The sequence below is a fragment of the Thamnophis elegans genome, chromosome Z (genome assembly GCF_009769535.1).
Source record: "Thamnophis elegans isolate rThaEle1 chromosome Z, rThaEle1.pri, whole genome shotgun sequence".
NCBI lineage: Eukaryota > Metazoa > Chordata > Lepidosauria > Squamata > Colubridae > Thamnophis > Thamnophis elegans.
Window position 1 is genome coordinate 18132665 of NC_045558.1, and position 23539 is coordinate 18156203.

Sequence of the window (23539 nt, forward strand, 5' to 3'; positions counted from 1 at the left end):
CCATGATGTTGTAAGCAGAAGCGAAAAACAAGATGGCGGTGCCTATGGCACACAACCGACAACCGGTTCAGGGGCGTGGCAGGCCTGGGTCACCAGTTCCAGCGACCCAGGCCACCAAATTACCCAGGCTGGTAGGAACCCACCACTGACTGTAAGTCTTGCCTTAGGCATACAATCCAGCGAAGTGAGTTTGGGCAAGTGATTCTTTCTCAATCCTAGAAGAAGTGAGTTGGGCAATGGCAAAGCACTTCTAAAAAACTCTGCCGAGAAAACTGCAGAGTTTGTCTCGAAATCACTAGAAATAAAACCTGACTCAAAGATACACACATGCATAAATCAATAAATTTGCATCATTACTAGAATTCTAGCAGCTCTAATTAAAAAAAACAAAAAACAGAACTGTTCATTAGAAACCAGAATGTACCATTCTGTTTGGTTAAAACATTCCCAACTCTGTTGCTCAATAAAATATTGGGTGCATCAAAAATATTTCCTTGCAGATGTCCAAAAAGCTAACAAGAATTAACTTCTTTTGTGTTGTCTTAAAAGTAGATGACATTCCCTCTTGAGAACAGGTAGTTCTCAATTTACAACAGTTTAGTTGAATAGTTTAGTGACTATTCAAAGTTATAGTGGCACTGAAAAAAGTGACTTAAGATCTTTTTTCACACTTATGAAAATTGCAGCATGGTCAGGAGATCAACATTCAGACATTTTCAACTGACTCCTATTTATGATAGTTGCACTGTCCTGGAATCCCCTTTTGTGATGTTCTGACAAGCAAAGTCAATAGGGAATCCAGATTCACTTAACAACCGTGTCACTAACTTATCAACTGCAGTGATTCACTTAACAACTGCAAAAAAGGTCATACACTGGGACAACATTCACTTAACAAGTGATTCAATTGACAACATACATTTTGGGTTTAATTGTGGTCATAAGTAAGGATTAGGACTACCTATATTGGCAGAATTTTTAAGTGGTCCTAAGTAAGGATTAGGACTACCTGTATTGGCGGAATTTTTAAGTTTCAAAGGAAAAAATGAGGAAAAGGGCTCTGATTTTTTTCCGCAGTAGTATGCAAGTGATTCAATAGATCATTTACTGTCCCAAAGGTGCTTTTTGCAAGAGGCAACTGAACTTCCTGGTTTTTCTTTGAAGACATTTCGCTTCTCATCCAAGAAGCTTCTTCAGCTCTGACTAGATGGTGGGGGAATAGAAGAATTTATACTCCTTACAGACAGCTGGACATTTGCATTCTTCCAGACAGCTGAACATTGCTTTTTTGCAGTCCATCTGTCTGCAAGGAGTATAAATTCTTTCATTCCCCACCATTTAGTCAGAGTTGAAGAAGCTTCTTGGACGAGAAGCAAAATGTCTTCAAAGAACAACCAGAAAGTCCAGTTACCTCTTGAAAAAAGCACCTTTGGGACAACCATGACTTGGATGACTGAGAATCTCCATAGGTAGATCATGTACTACTTAACAATCCAGTTCAACATGGCTATGTTGGAGCACATTAAGAAGTGAGTTTTACAATATAAAGTAGTTTGAAGGAATTTAGCAGCCTGAAAGAATCAAGGATCAAGATTGTACTCCACAGTATAATTCATTTCAATAAAAACTGAGAAATTATTTCCTTTGATGACACACAGGAGTAAACTACGGGACTATGGGACTGATCAAAACATAAGTTTCTAAATATTTCTTTCAAATTTACTGCTACTATTACTACTTTGTCTTCCATCAAATTAAGCTATGCATTTTTATTATGCCTCACTACTGTTGTTAGTTATAACCTTCTGGCATTTCATGAACAATTTAATATTTTCATAGTATACAAACTAATCCTGGCTAACCAGAAGTCATGCAGAGAATATAACAATATTATGACACTAGAATATTGAGGACAGGGCAAGAACAGTCAACACAATAATCTTTAAAGAGGCATTGGACTACTCTGTTACCGTAACTTCTAAGCTGTGCTAATTTATTTGCTTGGACTGATATGAGCTTTATTTTGTCTCCACCTAGAGTGAGAATAATTTTATAGACAGAGAGCTTCATAAGGCTAAGCAAAGTGGTGATGCTGTAGACCTTCTCTTCAAATGGACATTTTCTGACCCCAAGTGGTGCAACTAAATATATAAACCATACCAGAGAAATTCACAATGCAATAGTGACAATTCTTGCATCAGCACTGGAGATGTTGAGGGAAGTGGTGGGCCTTTGGACTCCAGCCTGACATTTGGCCACTGGAGCTGAAATCACCACTGCCAATTTTATTTCTTGACTTATTTATTGGACTTCTTCAGCCCAAATCACAAGGATGCTGAGCAGCATATAAAATTAATATAGTATTGATACCGTGTTTCCACGACAATAAGACAGGGTTGACCTTATTTTCGGAGAGGGCTTATTATTTTTGAAGTGCAGGAGGTTCTTTAGCGTCAGCCTGCGGCCTGTGGATCAGCTAATCCAGAGAGGGATAGAGATTCTGTCCCTGTTTCTGGCACAAACTTACCAGCTCTAGCATCACTGGGCCTGCCTCTCTTTTTGCAGCCGCCACTAAGAGAAGGGACACACTAGCTAGGTTTGCAGGAGCGGTCTCTGCGAGGCCGTTCTGCGTGGATGGTAGGTGCATGTGGGCCAAATGGAATGTATTCCCCCCTTCCCCCCCCAAGGAAATGGTTGGGACCAGCTGTGCATAAGTTTAAATATTTTAGGGGAGGGCTTATTTTCAGGGAAGAGCTTATTTTAATGTATGTGCTCAAAAGCCTGATTGGACTTATTTTCCAGGGAGGTCTTAATTTTGGGGAAACAGGGAAGTACAATATGTATTTTATACAGGTAATCCTTGACTTACTACAGTTCATTTAATGACTGTTCAAAGTTACAATAGCACTGGAAAAAGTGATTTATGACCATTTTTCACACTATCGACCATTGCAGCAACTCTGTGGTCATGTGAACTGATTCTTATTTATGATGGTTGCAGTGTCCTGGGGTTATGTGATCATCTTTTGCAAGCTTTCAACAAGCAACGTCAATGGGGAAGCCAGATTTACTTAACAAACGTGTTACTAACTTAACAACTGCAATGATTCACTTAAAAACTGTGGCAAGAAAGGTTGTAAAATGGGGCATAACTCAGAAATTTTGGACTCAATTGCGGTTGTAAGTCGAGGATATACAGGAAACCTGTATATGTTTTCAACTTTTCTGTCCCAACATTTGAAACTTTGAGATGAGAAAGTTGATACAGCAGACTCAACAGTGTCACACTGAGTATCACGGCTATTCCTCACCATTCTCTATCTCCGTATGAAGGAGTTAAAGATAATCAGGAGCTCTTAGAGATTTGCATCCTTTTGGAAAAGTATCTGCAAACAATGTGTTATGATCCAGGGTTGGCGCACAAATAACACATGCTTGGCAGAAGCTTGACAACTTTTATCCAATCACCATCCCCTACCATCCCCACAATCTGACAATTCCCAGTCTGTTCTCCAAGACTTCTGCCCCCAGGTTACCCTTACAGTCCAAGAGCAAGGATCAAACCCATGCCCCCACACACACTTCCCAGCAATGAAAATCCACAGGAGCAGCACCGCTCCAAGGGGCAAGATAGGCTTTCAAACTTGACAAAGTTCATGATGAATGTCAAAGGAAAGGATCAAACCTCATTCCACATCAACAAAGATTCTGGAGCAACTTTCTTCTTGGAGCCATGGAGGGTGTTGCTGCAAAATACACTAGTTCCCGACAAAAACTCCTCCCCATTGCGTCTTCTTAAATGTTACTTTCCAGGTGATTCTCGGGAAGAAGGGCGCCCTCCAGAGGTGGTATTCAGCTGGATAGGACCAGTTTGCCCAAACTAATAGTGGAAATCGCGTGTGGTCTCACCTACATGCCCCAATTCTATGCAGTCCTATTTAGATATGTTTTTGAGTCTGGGTGTATGCATGGAAGGCGCACACATAAGCATGGCACATGCATGGAAGATGCCCATGCACCCAGTGAAAAGGTGTTAATGAAATGTGCAACCCACCACTGGCGCCCTCCTCCCCAGTAGTCGAGTCACCCTGTGCTGACTCTGCCTACTCTTCCAAAGCCCAAGGGACCCGGGACTTCCTCGACTTCATCCCCGGTCGGTGCCCCAGAGGGATTGCACCCTCCCGCTGCAACAGCCCTGGCTCCATCTCCTTCTCAGACCTGGGCTCTGGCGGGGCCATAGACATAATGTTTCTATTCTTTGGATTTCCCATGAAGTCCACCTTAATAGTTGTTATTTGAGTACAGATTTAAGAGAGCAGCTTGCTCTTCACTTCATATGCAGACATTTAGGAAAGAGAAAGCCTGCCTGTTGCTAGAAGATGAATATAAGCTTTTTCTGAGAGCCCAGGACACAGTGGCTAGGCAAGGTAATCTAGGCCAGTGTTTTTCAACCTTTTTTGTGCAAAGGCACACTTTTTTCTTGAAAAAAATCACGAGGCACACCACCATTAGAAAATGTTAAAAATATTTAACTCTGTGCCTATATTGACTATATATAAAGTGTTTTTCCCACGGCACACCTTATACTATGTCACGGCACACTAGTGTGCCGCGGCACAGTGGTTGAAAAACACTGATCTAGGCAGGACTCAGATCTCCTCCTTTTCTTTCAAATGGTTTCTTTCAAGGGGGATGGTTTTGAACATCTTTTCTTTATTTAGCTAAGTCTCATTCATCCTTAATTTGGGAGTGCTTCCTACCTAAGAATGGCAGGTAGCCACAAGCCACCAAATTTCAGCCATTGTCATTGGTGCGGAGATTAGAGTTGTAAGAAAATAAAGCTTAGAACCCAAAGAATTCATTCCTATGTTAGACATGATAGTCTGCAAGAGAAAAGGGCAACTCAACACATGATTATCAATATTTCTTGCACATTTTTCAAAGAAAACATGGTTGCAATTTGTTGCATGCAACCATGAGCCATGTGTTGCAGTGGTTAAAGTGCAGTACATGCAGCCTACTTCTGTTGATTACCGGTTGCCTGCAATTTGGCAGTTCAAATCTCACTAGGCCCAAGGTTGATTCAGCCTTCCATCCTTCCAAGGTGGATAAAATGAGGACCCAAATTGTTGGGAGCAATAGGCTGACTCTATAAACCACTTAAGAGGGGGCTGTAAAAGCACTGTGAAGTGGTATATAAGTCTAAGTGCAACTGCTATTTGTGGGAGAAAAAAATATTGCATCAATCTAAGAGTAAGTTAATCCTCTTCTCCTGATTACATCAAGTTGCACTCTAAAGCGAACACTATTAATTTCCTGGGAAGGCAAAAGCACAGACTAATAAATGATCATGTTCAACTCTGCTGATCAATGAATCTGGAAGTGTGTCTGTATTTTCCTTTTAAAGAGTGCAGCACTCAAGAAAAACGACAGCAGTCTTCGACCTCAGCCTAAATTTATTTTGGTGAGACACTCAACCAACACAAGGATTAAACATCCTTGCTGCAGAAATGTGTTCCAAAATACTTCTGAGTAATTCTTGTCTGTTCTTAGAATAAAATATTTGCAATAGGAAATACCGGGCTCCAAGTTTATATCCTCACTCTTCTGAAGGAAATAGGAAGGAATACATGTAAAAATAGATGTATTAAATCGTGGAAAGCTTTAACATGCCTACCTTTGTAAAAAAAAAAAAAAGAAGAAGAAGAAGAAGAAGAAGAAGAAGAAGAAGAAGAAGAAGAAGAAGAAGAAGAAGAAGAAGAAGAAGAAGAAGAAGAAGAAGAAGAAGAAGAAGAAGAAGAAAAAGAAGAAGAAGAAGAATATTGTGCTATTGAATTATCTTGAAAGAATTTTATGGTACTTGGAAATTAAATGAAAACAAAAGATGGAAGCACATGCACCTCCCAAACCTGGATTACCCATTATTAATTTAGAACAATTAAAGCACAAATGGCCAGGCTCAAATTATCCTTATGAGAAGACCTAGATCTCTGGAGAAGGCCCCAATGTTAGGAAGGGTAGAAGGAAAGAGAATTAGAGGACAACTAACTCAAGATGGACAGACTCTGTTTCAATGAAGTTGGATACAGCATTGGAAGACCATGCTAGGGAAGGATTATCATGGAGAATGACAGTTGGCTTACCTGAATGGTCATTCTCTAGGTGCTGCGGGAGTGTCCAAGCATGGGTTAACTTCAGCTTGCTGCCCAAGGACTGAGTTTAAATCTTTAGTGTAGCCATGCCTACTGCTCCCTTTGGAGGTCAGTTTGAAAAACGAGGAGGTGAAGTCCAAAAGGATGTCGAAGAAGGTGAACTATGTTTTCAGTAGAGGTGATTCGGCTCCACCAGATTACCCCAGGATGGGGTTGGACACTCCCGCAGCACCTGGAGAATGACCATTCAAGTAAGCCAATGGTCATTCTCCTAGGCACTGCTTGGAGTGTCCAAGCATGGGACATACCCAAGCTATATAATCCCAGGGTGGGAAACAGAAACATTCCGTTGTTCCAGAGCCACTAAGACCCGCTGCAGGACCCTCCTTCCAAAGGAGGCCTCTGCTGCTGCAAAAGAGTCCAATTTATAGTTACAAACATATGGGGATGGTGACGTCCATTGCTGCCCTGCATATGTCTTCGATGGGTGCCTGGGTTGCCCATGCGGTTGAGGTTGCGGCACTCCTCGTGGAATGAGCAGTGATGCGAGGAGGAACTGGCTGGGCCTGAGGTTCATAGGCCAGCTTAATGCAGGTGTGCAGCCAACGCCCAATAGTCAAAGAAGAAACCTTCCTGCCCATTGAGCGGGCTGGAAGGAAATAAAGAAGGATTCGGACTTGCGAAAGGAGGCTGACCTCATCTTATATATGCGTATTGCCTGTTGTACGTCAAGCTTGTGCTAGACCCGCTCTCTGGGATATCTGGGATGCGGACAGAAATCAGGGAGAATTATCATGGAGAAAATGTATCCATATGATTGCTAAGAGCTAACAATGACTTGATGGAAGAATTGTGTTGCATCTAGTATTTTTTTTTTAAAAAAATCCTTGATTAGTCTTTTTTTTAAACCAAAGAACCGTCAGTTTCAGTATTCACTCATTAGTGACTTTTATGAGATAGGTTGAGGGACAAACTATTTATAAAATGGAATATATTCCTCCATTCAACATTTATGGATTTTGTTTGTTTTTAAGTAATAGCTGTGTGATATAAGATTGAAGCACACCCAAGGATTTCATTTTTCAAGGAGTTTTGAAAAAGTCCTCCAGAAATATCTCCAAGTATTTGCTACTTGACGTGGGAGAGAAGCCAATATTGTTGTCGCTAACAACTTTCCTTCCATGCCAAAAAGCAATGAGAACATGAGGAGAAGATTCATCATGTATCTGATATTCTTAACAACACAGGTATGTTCTTCTTTCGACTTTGCATAGATTCCACCCAGAGGTGGTATTCTACCGTCTTGGACCGGTTCGCCCTACCCGCTCATTCCAGTTCTATGGCATCCCATTAAGGTCCTTTGTTTGCCAAAAGCACATGCATGGAAGGTTGTGAGCATGCATGGAGGTGGGCGCACGGTCACATTTGCGAACTGGTAGGGAAAGTAAGTGAATACCACTCCTGATTCCACCCCCACAGATAACTAACTAAACAAGATTTCTTTTTAGATAAATATATATATAGTTTAAACAGTACACAGTATGGTACTGAAAAATATATACGAAATGTTTTTTTTAAAATAAGTGACTAATGATATACAGACCAAATACTGCTAAGCTCTTAATTGCATAGATAATTTATACACAATGATTTGTAATCCACTGAGTACAGCAGGCTCTCATATTTTTGGATTTTGGTTCTTATGAAATTTATTACAGATTTGAATTGAGTATGTAACAACATAATATTTTAAGAAATGTAATGGCTCTTAACTCACAATAGAATGTGATTCTGGGTTAATCAGTTTTTACTTTTGTTTGTTTTTGTGCTTTGAAGCCATTGTTGACTCATAGCAACTGCCTGCAGTTTTATTGGCAAGATTTCATAATGGTTTGCTATTGTAAGGCACAGGGCTTTAAAGCACTAAGAAACAGTATATTAGTCTTCTAAGAATGATTGGCCAAAGATCATCCAGCTTGCTTTGTACCTAAGACAGGATTAATATTCAAAGGGTAATGCCTTAACCACTATACCCAACTGGCTCTGTGTGTTAATCAGTTACAAAACAATAATAGATAAACTGGGGACTTTGCCTATTTAATTACATCAAGTATACTAATCAATAGCCCTTTTCTCCATTCTGATATAGCAGTCAAAATTTTTGAATGACGGCAGTTGCGTGAAGAATATTCACTTTCCAACTCAATTAAACGACGATAATTCATGCAAGTCTCTCCCACTATAAATGGATACAAAACAGTAGACATATTCATATCTCAGTCAAAATGAGAAAGATGTTAGGTTGATTTAAAGGCTTCTAAAATGCATTGTGCCTTAAGCTTTGGAAAATTTAGCCCCTACTTCAGCAGATGCTTAAAATAATTAGCTTGACATGTCAACAATGAAATTAAAGGAAAATGAAGCACTGTATACAAAACACAAACAGCAAATAGCAGTCCTATTTATAAAACAATGATTTCAATAATACTATCAATAGTCTTACACTGGGGAGTAAGTCAATGACTTTACAACACTCTTTCTTTCCTTCACAGAATTTTATGGCTCATGTATTTAAAAAAAAATACCTCATTTTATAAGGAAAACAATGATGTTGAAGTATTTCCCCACTAAGGCTTGAATATTATAATTTCTGAAATTATACTGATATTATTTTAGACCTTGAACAATTTGTTAATGCTGGAAACATAATATGAGTCAATAGCATCTTGGTTTAAAAAAACCATCATCATCATTAATGAGACTTATATAAGCACTGAAATGAAAAGATTAAAAAGACTCAAGATAGTTTATATTAAAAAAACTCAGTAGAAATGAGCCATCAAAAAGCTACAATGTAATTTCAGTTACATCTTATCAATCAACATGATTTACAAAAGATAAAATTTGGGTTTTCAGTGCCATTGTCAGGGTTCCAAGTAATACCCCAAATGAAAGAAGACTCTGAAGCTTGAAGTTCCTCAAAGTTCCATTTTATTAGAGATGTCATATTGGCACATCTGGGAAAATCCGTATCTGAAAGCTTCCAGGTTTTCCCCACCCAAATGAAAAGTCCACCTGTCCATCACATGGTCCAATCAAAGCATCGCCCCAATCCTCCCAGTCACATCCCTCCAGGTGCAGGACATAATGTTCTTAACTCTCGGAGAAAGGAATGTTATTATGGCTATATAATTCCCCAGCTCCATACAATCCTCCCTCCCAGTTTCCCATAGAGTAAATGTGGCAGGCCTGAAGATCAATGCCCAAGATGGCTTTTAGGCCTGGCAGCCATTGTAAAACAGAAGAGGAATAGAATAGAACTGGAATTTCAAGTGGTTTTGCTGTATAACTGTCCCCTCTAAAAATACAGAGATGAAATGATTTTTTGGTTAAAGAAAAGTGGGTATCCTTGGCTCCTAATTTCTACATAATCTTAAAATGGCTCAGAGGAGTATAAACTATGACCAACATTATGGTTCAATTATTCAGTACTAGGCTTTCATCCAATTGTAGTTTATAGATGGTTACTTACCATCAGTTTGAGATTTACTGAGGAATATTGTGCTGGCTCGTGGATGGTCTGAGGGGTTGAATTCCATGTTTAGATCTTGAAAAAAAAAAGTGAGAAGAAATGGAATATTAGGAATGACTTATGGAGTAAATTTAGTGTTTCATGGTACAACTGGTGCTAATCCATTGTAAAGCAACAAATGCCTTCCTAGACCCCAAATTATTGCTTTGTAACAGTGGTGGGTTATGACTGGTATGCCCTGGTATGCACAGATGGGAAGGTCCACCTGCCCACCCGCTGTTCTTACCTGTATTTGAGCTCTTTGGGGCTTCCACGCACATGCACGGAGCATACGGGGCCTGCACAACACTCCGCCGAGCAGCTGGAGCGTCGCAGACGGTAAGTATGCATGCGCCCACTGTGTGCGTTCATGTGGTGGATGCCTGGCCCTGTTGCACCATACCATTGCAATAGGATCCGGAACCCACCACTTCTTTGTACCCTCAGTTCTCCAATTTATTCCCTTTAAAACAGAGATTGTTAACTAATTGGTTCCACTGACTTCTTTCAGAGCCTGCTGAAAACTACAGACCCCTTCAAGGAAAAAACATGTGTCTAACTGCATAAAATAAAATACACAGATATAGATTATATTATAAAAGAAATCTAACTCAGCATGAAGAAATGCAATTATCAAAATATTAAAGAATACCAGCTATGCAATATAGTAGTATATGTGATTCTTTATTCATCACTTATATCAATTACAAGAAATTTTAATTAAGTTCCAAATTTCAATTGGAGAATAGGAAAAATAAAAGGTATTTTTCCTATCCAAGTATATATATCTCTTGAAGTCTATCCCTGGATCTCCCAATGGATTCCTAGCTAAGAGCCTCTGATTTACAGCAAGATTATTTCAGATATAATTGTTCCCTGTAATAATAATTACTGTGCCTCTGCTTACACAGATTTATCCTAATGTGGAAACTATTGATATAAGGACATCACCCTCTGCCAGTTTATACAGATTTAATTTTATGAGATAGAATTAATGGTAGGCAGGATCTTTAAAGGGAGCCAACATAACACAATTAAGAATGCTGGATAAGGAAACCTTGAATTCAAACCACAAATGAATTATATAGCTGGTTGGATCACCTTAATGTTTGTTAGGAAAAAGGGAGAGCGGGGATATACTTTACACCAAACTTTTTCAAGAAAAAACAAACATACTGGAATAAACTTGCAAAAGGATCTTCCTCTACTTGCCTTGTAGTGTGTAAAAATAGTCTCTAGCAAACTCTTAGAAATGCTTTTTCAAGGCATACAAGGCTTTAAAAAGTCAAATAAATGGGCCCTCAAATTAGGAAATCTGTGGTCTTTATGCAAGACAGTTCCATTGCTGCTACTAACAGGAGGAGGTCAGGACAAAAACTGTTTATCCCTTATTTTTCTCTCATTTTCTACCCTTTGTGCTCCTTATTCCTGCCCCTTCCAAAATTCTAGAATTCTTGAAAGTCTTCGGTTTGAGTCAGGAAGCAACTTGTGCACGGAGAAGATCTGCCACAAGGGGGCCAACCGTTTTGGTGAAATTTGAAAGCAAAAACTGTGGATACTTTTCTCCTTAAGCATCCAATTAGGACAGGATGAAGCCAGGAGGTTGTGATAGCCATTCTCAGAGCTAGCCCATCCTATGGTTGGAGGCGAAGAGTAGGCAGAAAACAAGAAGGGGAAGAAAAATAGAGGAACAAAATCCTCTACACCTTTCATTTTCATTTCAATTTGAAAAGTTTTCTTGAGAAACTGAATTTTGATTCTAAGTTTTGCTGCCAACTGGCAGAAAGCATTGTGATGGTATTGCTTACTCCTCTTAATCTCAGCTCTGCCTTCCCTAGAAAATGACACTGATAACACTCTTTGCTGCCAAATGTCAAGGAACATCCACAGCTTTTAGCCCCCTTATTTGGATATGAGCAGCGATCTGCCCACTAGCATACAAGATTTCCTATAGCAACTTTATCATTAAGATGTGTGGACTTCTGTTCCCAGAATTTTGCTGGCTGGAGAGTTCTGGGAGTTGAAGTCCACACATCTTAATGTGGTTGAGGAACACTATTGTAGACATTCATACATACATAATCACACTCTCTGAAGCAGCTACACATACACAATCTAACAGAGTCACATATGATAAGAGAAGAGAGGAAAATTATTATTATTATTGTGGTTGTTGTTGTTGTTGGTTGCATAGGCAGCCGGATGCTTGGACTGGATTAGGTATTTTTATCCACCTATCTTATTATTACAAAAGATACGAGTGGCACTAAGAACCATGGAAAGATACATTCTTTCTTGAAAGAAAGACCTGCATGTGGATTAGAGAACAAACAAAACTTTACAATATCATCAAGAGCGGGGAGGGGGGGGATTGCAATGGAAATGGGCTGGACACAAAGCAAGAAGAACCAATGGCCAGTGGACCAATGCAGACACAAAATGGATCCCACTTGATAAAAAGCATACACAAAAGAGATCTAAAACAAGATGGATCAAAAACATCAGGTTTGAGGTTTTCTTGAAGTTTTATTCAACTTGTATGAGGCCCTATTCCCGAGGGACTCAGGGCGGCTAACAAAACCGGAAGGGAGGGGAACAATCAGCAAGTATGGCAGGCCCAATTGGTAAAACGAAGCTCAGGACCAGAGGTGGGTTGCTGGCGGTTCGATCCAGATTGGGTGAACCAGTAGCAGCAGCAGTCGGAGGCTCCACCCACCCGCCCAGACGCATGTGCAGAATCATTGCAGGAGCGCGCCCGAACCAATAGTAGAAAAATTGACCACCCACCTCTGCTCAGGATCATACTGGTTGGAAACATGTGGAAGAGGCATTCATCCTACAGTGGACAGACAATGGCTAAAATAGTAGTGATGATGATTATAATGATGATCTTATTATCATATGTTCACAATAATGTGAAGTCACAGCTGCCAGTTCTTTAGCTGATAGTGAACTTTGTACTCATCGAGTTCTTCCCAATGTTGCAGGATGTCATTTATCGGTTAGTATATGTGGGGATCTAAGCAGTGTGGCTTTTTGCAATTGGCAGATGGAAATTTTGCCAATGCACACATTATCCTGATTGCAAACAGGTTTACAGGAGCAAATGAAGTGATGGTTTTGTCCTAAGGATCTATAAGGCTGCCTTCTCCAATTAGAATCAACCTGACAGACTCTCTAGGAGAAGCTGTGATGCCCAATTTTCATGAGATTACAATGTACAGGAATCATTTGGGGAAAGAATACTTTGCCTCCTGAAAGCAGCATTTGTTAATGCCTTCTAGAAGTTACTTTAATGGGAAATTGCTCCTGAGGGCATTTGAGGGACCTACTAGCTATTAGGGTCAGGGGGTTGGTTGAACCTTTGACATATTGTTAATGTATTGCTGATGGACCTCTCCTCAATTGCTCTTCTCTGCCTTTCTGTTCTTGCTATGTATGTGTATATATATTTTTATTGTTTATATTACTTTAACAGTGTTTGCCATCAGAATCAGCTTGACAAGCTGATAAATCATAGTAAGCAGTATAAATAGATAAATAAACCAAATAGAATCAACCCATCAAGTGGCTTACGTGCTGCTGTGTTGCTTTAATTGTTGTTCTGTGTTTTATCTTTCGACTAGTAGTATTTTAATGTTTATATTATATGGTTTTATTGCTGTAAATCTTAGACTTGGAGTAGTTGGAAAAAATACAAATGGAACAAATAAATAAAAAAACTAAATAAATAAGTAATTCTTTTAGCTCATTAATACATAGGGAAACTAATAAAAACAATGAATGCCAGGTATCCTAGCAACTAGTGGCTTCTGAGGAATTCTCTAGGCTTTCCTAGCTATGCAATAAGAAATTTAATATTAGTTTCATTTAAAAAAGAATAAACCATCTATCCATCTATCTACCTGTCTACCTGTCTCACAAAATAAATGGAAAGAGCTTTGAGAAATGAGAAAAATACGTATACTCATTTTTGGGAGAAACTTGCATTCAGCTCCTATAACCAATGCTACATTCTAAATTTTGGAAACAGGATGAGTGTTTGGTAGCAGGGAAGTTCTTAGGCTCTCAGGTATAAATAAAAGTCAGTTACACCAACATTTTAAGTTTAAGGTAGGTAGGTAGGTAGGTAGGTAGGTAGGTAGGTAGGTAGGTAGGTAGGTAGGTAGGCAGGCAGGCAGGCAGGCAGGCAGGCAGGCAGGCAGGCAGACAGACTTTTACGGCTGTAGGTATGCTGGTCTTGTTGTATTCGGATCTTTTCCCGTGTAAGATTGAGATTGTCTTGGCAACATTTTGGCGAGGTCTCACTCGCCATCTTCATTTATATATATAAAAGGCTATATGTAGGTATGTAGGTATGTATGTTCCAGCATTAATTCTGGAGCACCTTGAGCAATTTCAACCAAACTTGGTGCACAGCTGACTTACCCTCTGGAAACAAATACTGGGGGCGAGGGGGAAGGGGGGAGAACACCCATGGTATGTTGGGTCTGTGTGTCTGTGTGTTCCAGCCATTAAGGAGAGTGAGTGTGGCATCCTAGAGCGGCCATTGTTTGTGATGTCATGGGAGGGGGAATGGAGAGCCTGCGCCGTTAAGGAGGGGTAAGGTAGAGAACAGGAATGATGGGCATGGGAGTAGGGGGAAGCAAGGCCACTCTTAATGGCTCCCTGTCAGACAAATGCTTCAGGGCAAAGTGCCAGGATCGTAGAAAGGGCAGGAAAGAGGAGCATATGGGAGCACATGGAGGGGGAAGGGAGAGGGCAGAGATGGTGGGCATGGGAATAGGGAAAAGAAAGGTTCCTCTTTTTGTCAGACAAATCCTTCAACGTCTATAAATACCCGAGCAATGCCGGGTTATCAGCTAGTATATATTTGAAATGACAGGTGATTTTCTTATCTCTGAGTTGAGATCATGTTCTTGTTATATCTACCATACGCTACACAATCTTGCTACACCTACCATATTCCATAGCTCTTGTGCTGATTCAACTTCTTGCTTCTATAGCCTTAGCATTATCCATGTCAGCAACTTTGGACTGATGTAGTTGCCTTAACAGACAATAATAAAGGGATCAAGGTGATGTCATTCTGGGCAAAAGGAGATATATTAAGAAAGACAAGAATCTTTCTTTGCTAGGAGATTTAGAGACCAAAAGTGCAGGTCAGATAATAATTCTGCTAACTATAAATACTTTTATTTGTAGTTTGACAGTTCATCTTATCGGTAAAACAGCTCTGCATCCTTAGCCTCAGCTTAATATGCATGGCATGAAAAACATGTTCCTATTATGGCTTACACTAGAAAGAATCCACATCATTTTTTTCCCAGGTACAATACAGTATCCTGGATTTCTACAGCCCAACCAATATTAGCTATAAATATATAATCTTCTGCTCAGTCTCCTTTGTGGCAATCAACAATCTATTCTTAAACCATATTTCCCAGGAGAAGTAAACAAAGTACTTCAACAATCGTAGCTATTAAACCTTTATTATGTATCTGGTTACAGAACATTCTTGACTAAATAGAGCTGTCAAGAGTTCCACTTGGGAACTCTTTATAAAATATTCGTTCCCTAAGTTGTCCTTCCTTAATGTCATTGTCACAATCACATCTGTTTGTCTCTCTCTGCACTATCATCCATTCCACGTGTCTTTAACCAAGAGGAGAGGACAATGCAAACACTCTTGTTCCCATCACACCTATGAGAAGGGCACAGCTCTTTAACTGTCATAAATGCATGAGTCTTCGCAGAAGCAAGATAGCTGTATTACACAGAATTCCATAGTCTTTAATCCTAACATTGCAATACTGATCTAAATAGGGCTTCCCATTACACCTGATAGAAATTCAGTAGAATAGCACTGCCCCATGAAAGGGTGTATTCTATTTTGTTGAAAATCTTCAAACAGTTAGATGGTCTTCTCTCAGACATGATCAAATGGATTGTGTACTCTGCAGGGGTTTAGAGTAGGTGATTTTGAAGGTCACTTCCAACTCTATGCTTAATTATATAGGAAACTAGCTGATAACCGGCACTGCCAAGGTATTTATTTACCCCAAGCCTCCTTCCATGAACATTGCCACAATTTCTAATGTTGGATTTTCCCCCTTACCAGAGGGAGCCTACTTGTGGAATACTGTGAAGTTGTTACCAAGGCAACAGTGCTGTACAGTAGATGTCATTTTAAGGCAGTACGGTAGAAGCCATTTTAAAGCACAACAGGCTCTTAACAGAACACACACCTCGAGGGGTGTTAAGAGTGTCTTACCCCCACAGTATTTGTTTCCAGAGGGTAAGTAATTTGTGAACCAAGTTTGATTGAAATTGTTAGAGGCATTCCACAGTTATGTTGGAACATACACACGCACACAGCCATTTTTATATAGATAGGTAGTATTTCATGAATCCATCCACAATGGAATTTTGATGGAACAGGTTAAAAATCTAGTGATATCATATAATCTTAAATAAGCCATGGATATATGGTACTGTTTCTTCCCAGCACTGATTGGCTAAATGTTGCCTCACAAACTTCCTTTGTTTCTAAAAAAAGAGGAAGGGAGGAGAAAAATAAAAACATACCGTAAGAAGCTTAACAATAGACAAAAGTGTAAGAGAAATTAGGTGCTTTCACAAGGTCTAGAATAATAATAATTTCTGGAATAATAATTTCATTGGGTTAGATCTTCATGGATCAGATCCAGCTTTCATCCATTCCTACTCGTAGTCTTCCTTCTGGCTTGGAACAATTCACTCTGATCTTGAACTGGCCACTGAATAATTTAATTGGGTAATTATTTAAATGCTGGCCATCTCTATAGGTATACTCAACTTGTAACCATTCATTTAGTGATTGTTTAAAGTTACAACAACACTGAAAAAAGTGACTTATGATTGTTTCTCACACTTTCTACTGCTGTAGCATCCCCAAATTTGGATGTTTCATATTTATGATGGTTGCTGTCTCCCAGGCCGATGCGTTTTGTTGGGGGGGGGGGGGTTGCAACCTTCTGACAAGCAGTCATTACAGAGGGCAGATTCACTTAAGAACCATGTTACTAAATGTCACTTTCAATCATTCAGGCCATGGTTGTCCCAAAAATGTTGTTCAAAACATAACTGGACTTTCTTGGTTTTTTTCCTTTGAATTCCCCACCATTTAGCCAGAACTGAAGAAGCTTCTTGGATGAGAAGCAAAATGTTATCAAGAAAAATACCAAGAACCAAAAAACTCAAAAAGTCCAGTTCCCTTTTGAATAGCACCTTTAGGACAACTATGTTACCAATTTAACAACTGCTGTGGTTCATATAACAATTATGGCAAGAAAGGTCATAAACTGAAGCAAAAGTGACTCGACAACTGTCTCATTTAGAAACAAAAATTTGACCATGTTTCCTTGCCTTCTTTTTAATGCTTCCCATCAAAATGTTAACTGTCAAAGGAAGCAATAGGTTAACGTTATTCTCCATACCAAAGCGACAAGGGCATAAAAATACTGTACTTAAGAAAGCAAACAACTTCAGTACTGGTACTGAAAAAGAGTGAAAAGATCCAATCCTTTTTTTAAAAAAAAATCCTTACTTACCCTTGATTGGTTACCTTTCTAACCTTGTATGACAACATTTTGGGCTTTCCCCCCCAAAGATTTCCTAACCTTCATCGACAGAACAGACCAAACTGTATTTTGAACACTACAGTATAGTAGTAGTTTTCAAAACTGTATTTTGAATAATATAGTATCCTGTTTCCCAGAAGTGCTAATCAAATGCCCTGGGAGCAATAGCAAAAAGAAAAACAATAGATCATTTTTCTATTATTTATCAACAACTCCCAGGTATTCTCCCTCTGATCCCTTAGTAATTACACAATTCGTTTTATCATTCATGTAAAAATACCATTCACTGCTCTGACTTTTGAATAAAGCATAATTCTTACAAAAATACAAAATGTATGCATCTGATGGAAATGGCCATTGTGGGGCCAACTTTATTTATTTATGCTCATGTGTATGCATGGTTGTATAAATCATTTAAATTACTTTCAACAAAAACAATGAGAAAAAGAGAAATACAAGTGGAACTTACGACCACAGTTGAGCCCAAAATTTATATTACTAAGTAAAACATTTGTTAAGTGAATTTTATCCCATTTTATGACCTTTCTTGCCACAGTTGTTAAGTGAATTACTGCACTTAAATTGTTAAATGAATCTGGCTTCTCCATTGACTTGTCAGAAGGTCACAAAAGAGGATCACAGGAGCCCAGGACACTGCAACCATCATAAATGTGAGTCAGCTGCCAAGCATCTGAAGTTTGATCATGTGACCACAGAGATGGTGCAACAGTCAAGTGTGAAAAATGGTCTTAAGTGACATTTTTCAATGCTGTTGTAACCAGTGGTGGGATTTGGACCCATTCAGGTGAACCGGTAGCTCAGACTATCAGTTGGGAGTGAACCACTTTGCTCCACCTTTCAACTGGTCCCGCCTGCCCGCTCCTGCGCTATACTCATCTATATTCTCTTTTCTGAAGCCCAGCTAACAGGCGCAACAGAGTGGATTGCCGCACCTCAGCTGTTTTCCTCCCCAGCAGTAATGCGGAAGGTGATTTCTCTGTAAACTGTGCAGGCAAAGCGCACATTCAGCAAACCAATTGTCAAACCGGTAGGATCTTACCCCTGGTTGTAACTTCAAACTTTCACTAAATGAACTGTTGTAAGTCATGGACTACATGTAGAAAAGCTTTTTATTTCTAATTTCAGAAATTCTACTGTGAAACTTTTACTTGAACACAACTTTTGATTCTCACAGAAGTGGTTAAAATAATTGTTTGGTAAAAGTGATATTGAGGGGGGAAATGCCACGAAAACCATATGTTTTCTCATATTTTTGCTCTAAAAGAAAGGGGATATTAATTTTCCCATGGAATCAAGCACATCATGACAACCATCCTAAGTGAACTGGAAACGCCAACTTTCCAAGAATATACTCTTTAAAACATTCATTCATGTGGAAATGAAAAAAACAACAAACAATATTTCCATGGTAAAAATATTAAGTTGGAATTTTACAGCTCCCCCAATATCCACCCAATAAAAAAGCTTAGTATTCAGTTAACTTTTCAAGATATGAAGGAACTAACTTTATGAGTGTTGAACAGTCCAAAGATGACGAAGTGAAGTGAAAATCACATCATGTTATTTCTGAAGAATACACAACCTTAATTAAATGACATTAAATTACTGAATATAAATCATGCTGCCCTCAGTTATTACCCTCATCATTTCAATTTTTTTTACACACATTAAAAGGGCAAATTAAACAGGCAGAATTACAGAGAGACATTAAAAAAGGAAAAGCCAAGGTAAAGTGATTTTAAAAAAGTTATTGGAACAGCAATCAGTATCACATAGTGGCTATATGTGTTTACAATATAAACAAGAGATTAAGCTACTAATACCTACACACACACACACACCTGTGGTGGGTTGCAGGTGGTGTGCCCTGGTACGGGCGTACCAGAGCCTACTTGGACCACTGGATACCATTCCGGTACGGTGCTCCAGAGAGCCCACCCGCCCATCCGAGCTCCTTACCAGTCTTTTAAGTCTGCGCGGCTTCAGCGCATGGCATGTACAGCGTCTGCGTGATGCTCTGCTGAACAGCTGGAGCATCGTGGAGGCTTGTGGAGTCGCTAAGACGCATGAACGTGCTGCACGTGTGTGCACGTGCACTGCGTACATCCATGTGGACACCGCCGGGCCTGTTCCAGAACCCACCACTCACACACACACACATCTATGGAGAGTCTCTGTCATCCAAGTCATGGTTGTCCCAAAAGTGCTTTTTCAAGACGTAACTGCACTTTCTGTTATTGCATTTCTTTCAGTGTTATTTCTTTTAGTTCTCTCTTGAAAAAGAACCTGTGTGATACAGACAGACACACACACACACATAGACACCAAAAAAAGAAACACACTAAAATATGAAACATTTATGTCTATAATGTCCTGATACCACACAACAGGAGAAAGTGTTATTTGGGGGAAGAATGCTGTATCAGCTAATTTTGTTTAGCTTTTAAAAAGTCAATCCTAACTCTGAAAATAGCTAAATTTTTCCCTTCTCGTGACTAGCAGAAGCAGGATAAAGAGGCAAAAAACTATTTAGAAATAGTCAGTGTGCCACATTTCTTTTATTATAAACCAACTAACCTGGGTCTATCATAAAAATATGGAGAAACCAGCCCTACCTCTCTATTGGTCTCAAACATTGTTTTTCTTAAGCTACATAAACTTTAATTCCTGAAAGTTTAAGTCTATTTTTTGTGTATATTTTTGAGTCAACCAAGTAAGGAAACACTTGATTAGGAATATGATTCATGTATTAGCCACAGCTAAGGATATATACTGTACAAGGGTTTTGTTCAAATCATTTTGAATTCTATAAACAGAAAACAATTAAAATTGAAGCCAATATTTCAAGTACAAACCAACTTTTTGTTCATATGAAGCATATTTTACGTTCTTTTCTGGAGAACCCAAAAATGTGCTTAGTAAATAACTCTTAATAAAGAACTAGACAAACTGTGATCCCTTGGGGCATCATTTCAGAGATTAATTCCTTACCAGATTCCTCAATGTCTTCAACAATCATAGAATTTCTAATGTACTTGAAAAGTTCTTAAAAATTCAGGGAGATCTATAGAGTTGACGTGAAAGTAGCCCATATTTAACTGGATAGCACAGTCAAATATCAGGCATATCATCAAATGCTTTATGATAATTTTATATTATTAATTTTAAACCATAGCGTAGTGGTGTCAAACTCGCTGCGCGGAGGTCGGATTAATCACGTGTCTCACCATGCCAACCCCCGATTTAACAAAGGGGGGAAGTTGCGATATGTCACATGATGATAATGTGTCATTGTGAGTTTGACACCTCTGACATAGCATGTTTTATAAAATTTGCCAAACCCACGAATTATAGGTTCTGTGTTTTGGATGCATTCCGTAAATTAGCCTATGACTAGTCAACCTAGTACCTTGGTTGAAAACATCTTTTGTTGGGATGCACCTTTTCACCCAGTTATAGATGGAAAGTTTTAGTAGTATATGGGTAATTTATTGTTGTTCCAAATATGTTATCATGACATTTATTAGGCTGTCATGTGATAAAAAAACATTACTATCAACTTTCTAGAGCAGCTGAACAATTGCATAGAATTTCTACTTAAGAGAACTCTTCTCTTCATAAACACATGTAAATAAATTATTACATGTATTTTTATGTAAAGCAGATAATAATAATAATCTCCAGCAAGAAAGAAAAGAGAGCAAAGGCTTTTCAGTATTCTTCCTGTAGACATCTTTAGGAATCATTAAACAGATTTTGCAGGCACATAGTTCATTCACAAACACATTGAAGGCCTTTTCCTACATTTCTTTGAAGTATGCTTCTAAATATATACTCTACAAATATGACGAACATATATTTATGAGCATACATTGCCTATGGGAACATTTATTAAATAACCAACAAGTGCCTTGTTTGGGTTTTCTGCTTCCTGTCTAAACCATCCCAGAAGGGCAGACCGCTGATAAGAACACTGCCTCACCCTGTTCATTGTTCACCTTATTACAGCAGTGTCAAACTCGATTTCATTGAGGGCTGCATCATGGTTGTGTTTAACCTTAGTGGGTGGGTAGGTGGGGGTGGCCAGGTGGGCATGGCCAGTTCAACATCATTCGTTTCAGAGGCACTTGTGATGGACCGGGCAGGGGAGATCCATTTTTGCTAGCAATTAGATTTGTTAGCAATCTGCCAGTGAAAACAGAGCCTGGGAGGGCTATGTGCAGTCCCCCCCCCCCCGAGCTCTGTTTGCACCAGCAGAGTGCTGCAGGAGGCCATGACAGCCGAAAACAGAGCACAAGACAGAGCCCTGTCTTATTACTTGCCTGAATCGCTTCCCATTATTAAGAAGACAGGACAGAAGCTTGTCTACTCCTATATTTCATACCCAATACAGAATCCTGCAAGATCAAGGATCTAAATTAAACTGACTGTAAAGCACTGAATAGTTACAGGGTTTCTGAAGGCGTAATTCAGACTCCCAGCATGTGATGGGCATGCGATAAATAAGTGATACCAGGGGATGGAGCACGATTCCTTATCTTTATTGTCCCAGCATTCTTTGGCCACTTTAATGCCCAAAGAGAGCTTGTGTTTAACAGACACTAGAGCAGTGTTTTTCAAACTTGCCAACTTTTAAGACGTGTGGACTTCAACCCCTAATTCAGAGTTGAAGTCCATAAACCTTAAAGTTGTCAAGATTGAAAAACTAGGGTTTGCTGTTGTATAATCAACATAGGGCAAATTGTATCTCCTGTTAAAAATGCACACAAAAGCCAATGCACTAGAATTACAGACCTAAGAAATGCAAAGTGAACCCAAATCTCACGCAGGAAAGTGGACTAAAAGAGGATGAAAAAAGAAAAGGCCTGCTGTTTTAAAATAGTGGCTCAGTTAAAATATTTAATAAAATCATCCAAAGTATTTAACGAGGCATGTGATTTTGTGGGAAGCCCCCCCCCCCTCCCCCAAAGAATGAAATATTTTGGGAAATATTTTTTAAAAGGCAGAATAAAATATTCCCCCTAAAGAAGAAATGAAAAAATCTTAAGGGAGGCAGAAACCAGCCCCAGTTTCCCTGCCCCAAGCAGAAACTGAGGAGGCCAACTTTTAGAAATGCAGATTTGGTAATCCATTCAAAAAAACTAGGTCAAGACAGAAACTCAGATAAGCAACAAACAAAAGGTTGACAAAATTAGCTTAGAAAAGCACTTAGGATTCTCATTTCCTCTTTTGCCTGTAGAACCAACTATGACCCCCTACATCCCCCTACATCCCCATAGGCAGGGGTGGGTTGCTACCAGCATTATTACTGCTGGTTCAGTGCACAAAATTTTTTGCATGCACAGAACCAAAAAACAAGATGGTGCCACCGACAATAGAACCAGTTCGGGTGTCTGAACCAGTACGAACCCACCTCTGCTTATAGGAATTTCAGAAGGTATAAAAGACCCACCCACTCTAAACTCCATTTGTTCAGCTGACCCGGAACCACAAATCCTGGTTGTTCTGTTTACTAATAAATGGACCTTCAGCCTCCAGCCTCCATGTTGTTTCCAGCGTCTTTCTCCCAGCTTGGAACTGAACCAGATGGATTTTTCTTCCAACAATTTGAACCTATATATCAACTTTGAACCTATATACATAAGTACTGTTATGCACATTCAAACCATGTGCTTAATTAAATTATATTCATACAGACATTTGCAAAATGTCTTCCAGTAGCACCGAGAGGCCGTAAGAATACAATATTCCTAACCTTTGTAGAGGAATATCTGCAAACAACCGAGATTCCTTTGTAGATTGTAGAGTTCTGGTATTAAGTACTTAATTCTCTTCCTGACAGATCGTTAACAGTCTAACACTATCACACACTATCTTTCACCATCATGCAATTACTTTTCACTACAGGGTTCATAGCATTGTTTGTCAGTTGTTATATTGACACTCCCCCCCCTCCCAATTTCCTATGTCAAAATCTATTTGGTATATTTATGAGATGAAGAGTTGGCGGCTTTTTTTTCCTGTGAAATATAAGGTATACTGACATCTCATTGTGATAAAAAATCACTCATGCCTGGCCAATGGTGATAACACGAGAAGATGACAAACACAGGAATAACATGGATAATGTATTCAAATGAGATTCATAATATAAGAAAAATTGCACTCACTCC

The 23539-nt window shown here is 39.2% G+C and overlaps 1 protein-coding gene across 1 annotated transcript in view; it reads right to left on the bottom strand.

Annotated features, from left to right (window-relative positions):
• CCNY (cyclin Y) overlaps window positions 1-23539 on the bottom strand; it is a 119318-nt gene that overhangs the window by 34403 nt on the left and 61376 nt on the right. Inside the window, exon 2 of the mRNA XM_032235620.1 lies at window positions 9685-9759. Within this exon, the coding sequence (XP_032091511.1) occupies window positions 9685-9759 (75 nt within the window). The remainder of the gene's footprint in view (window positions 1-9684; window positions 9760-23539) is intronic.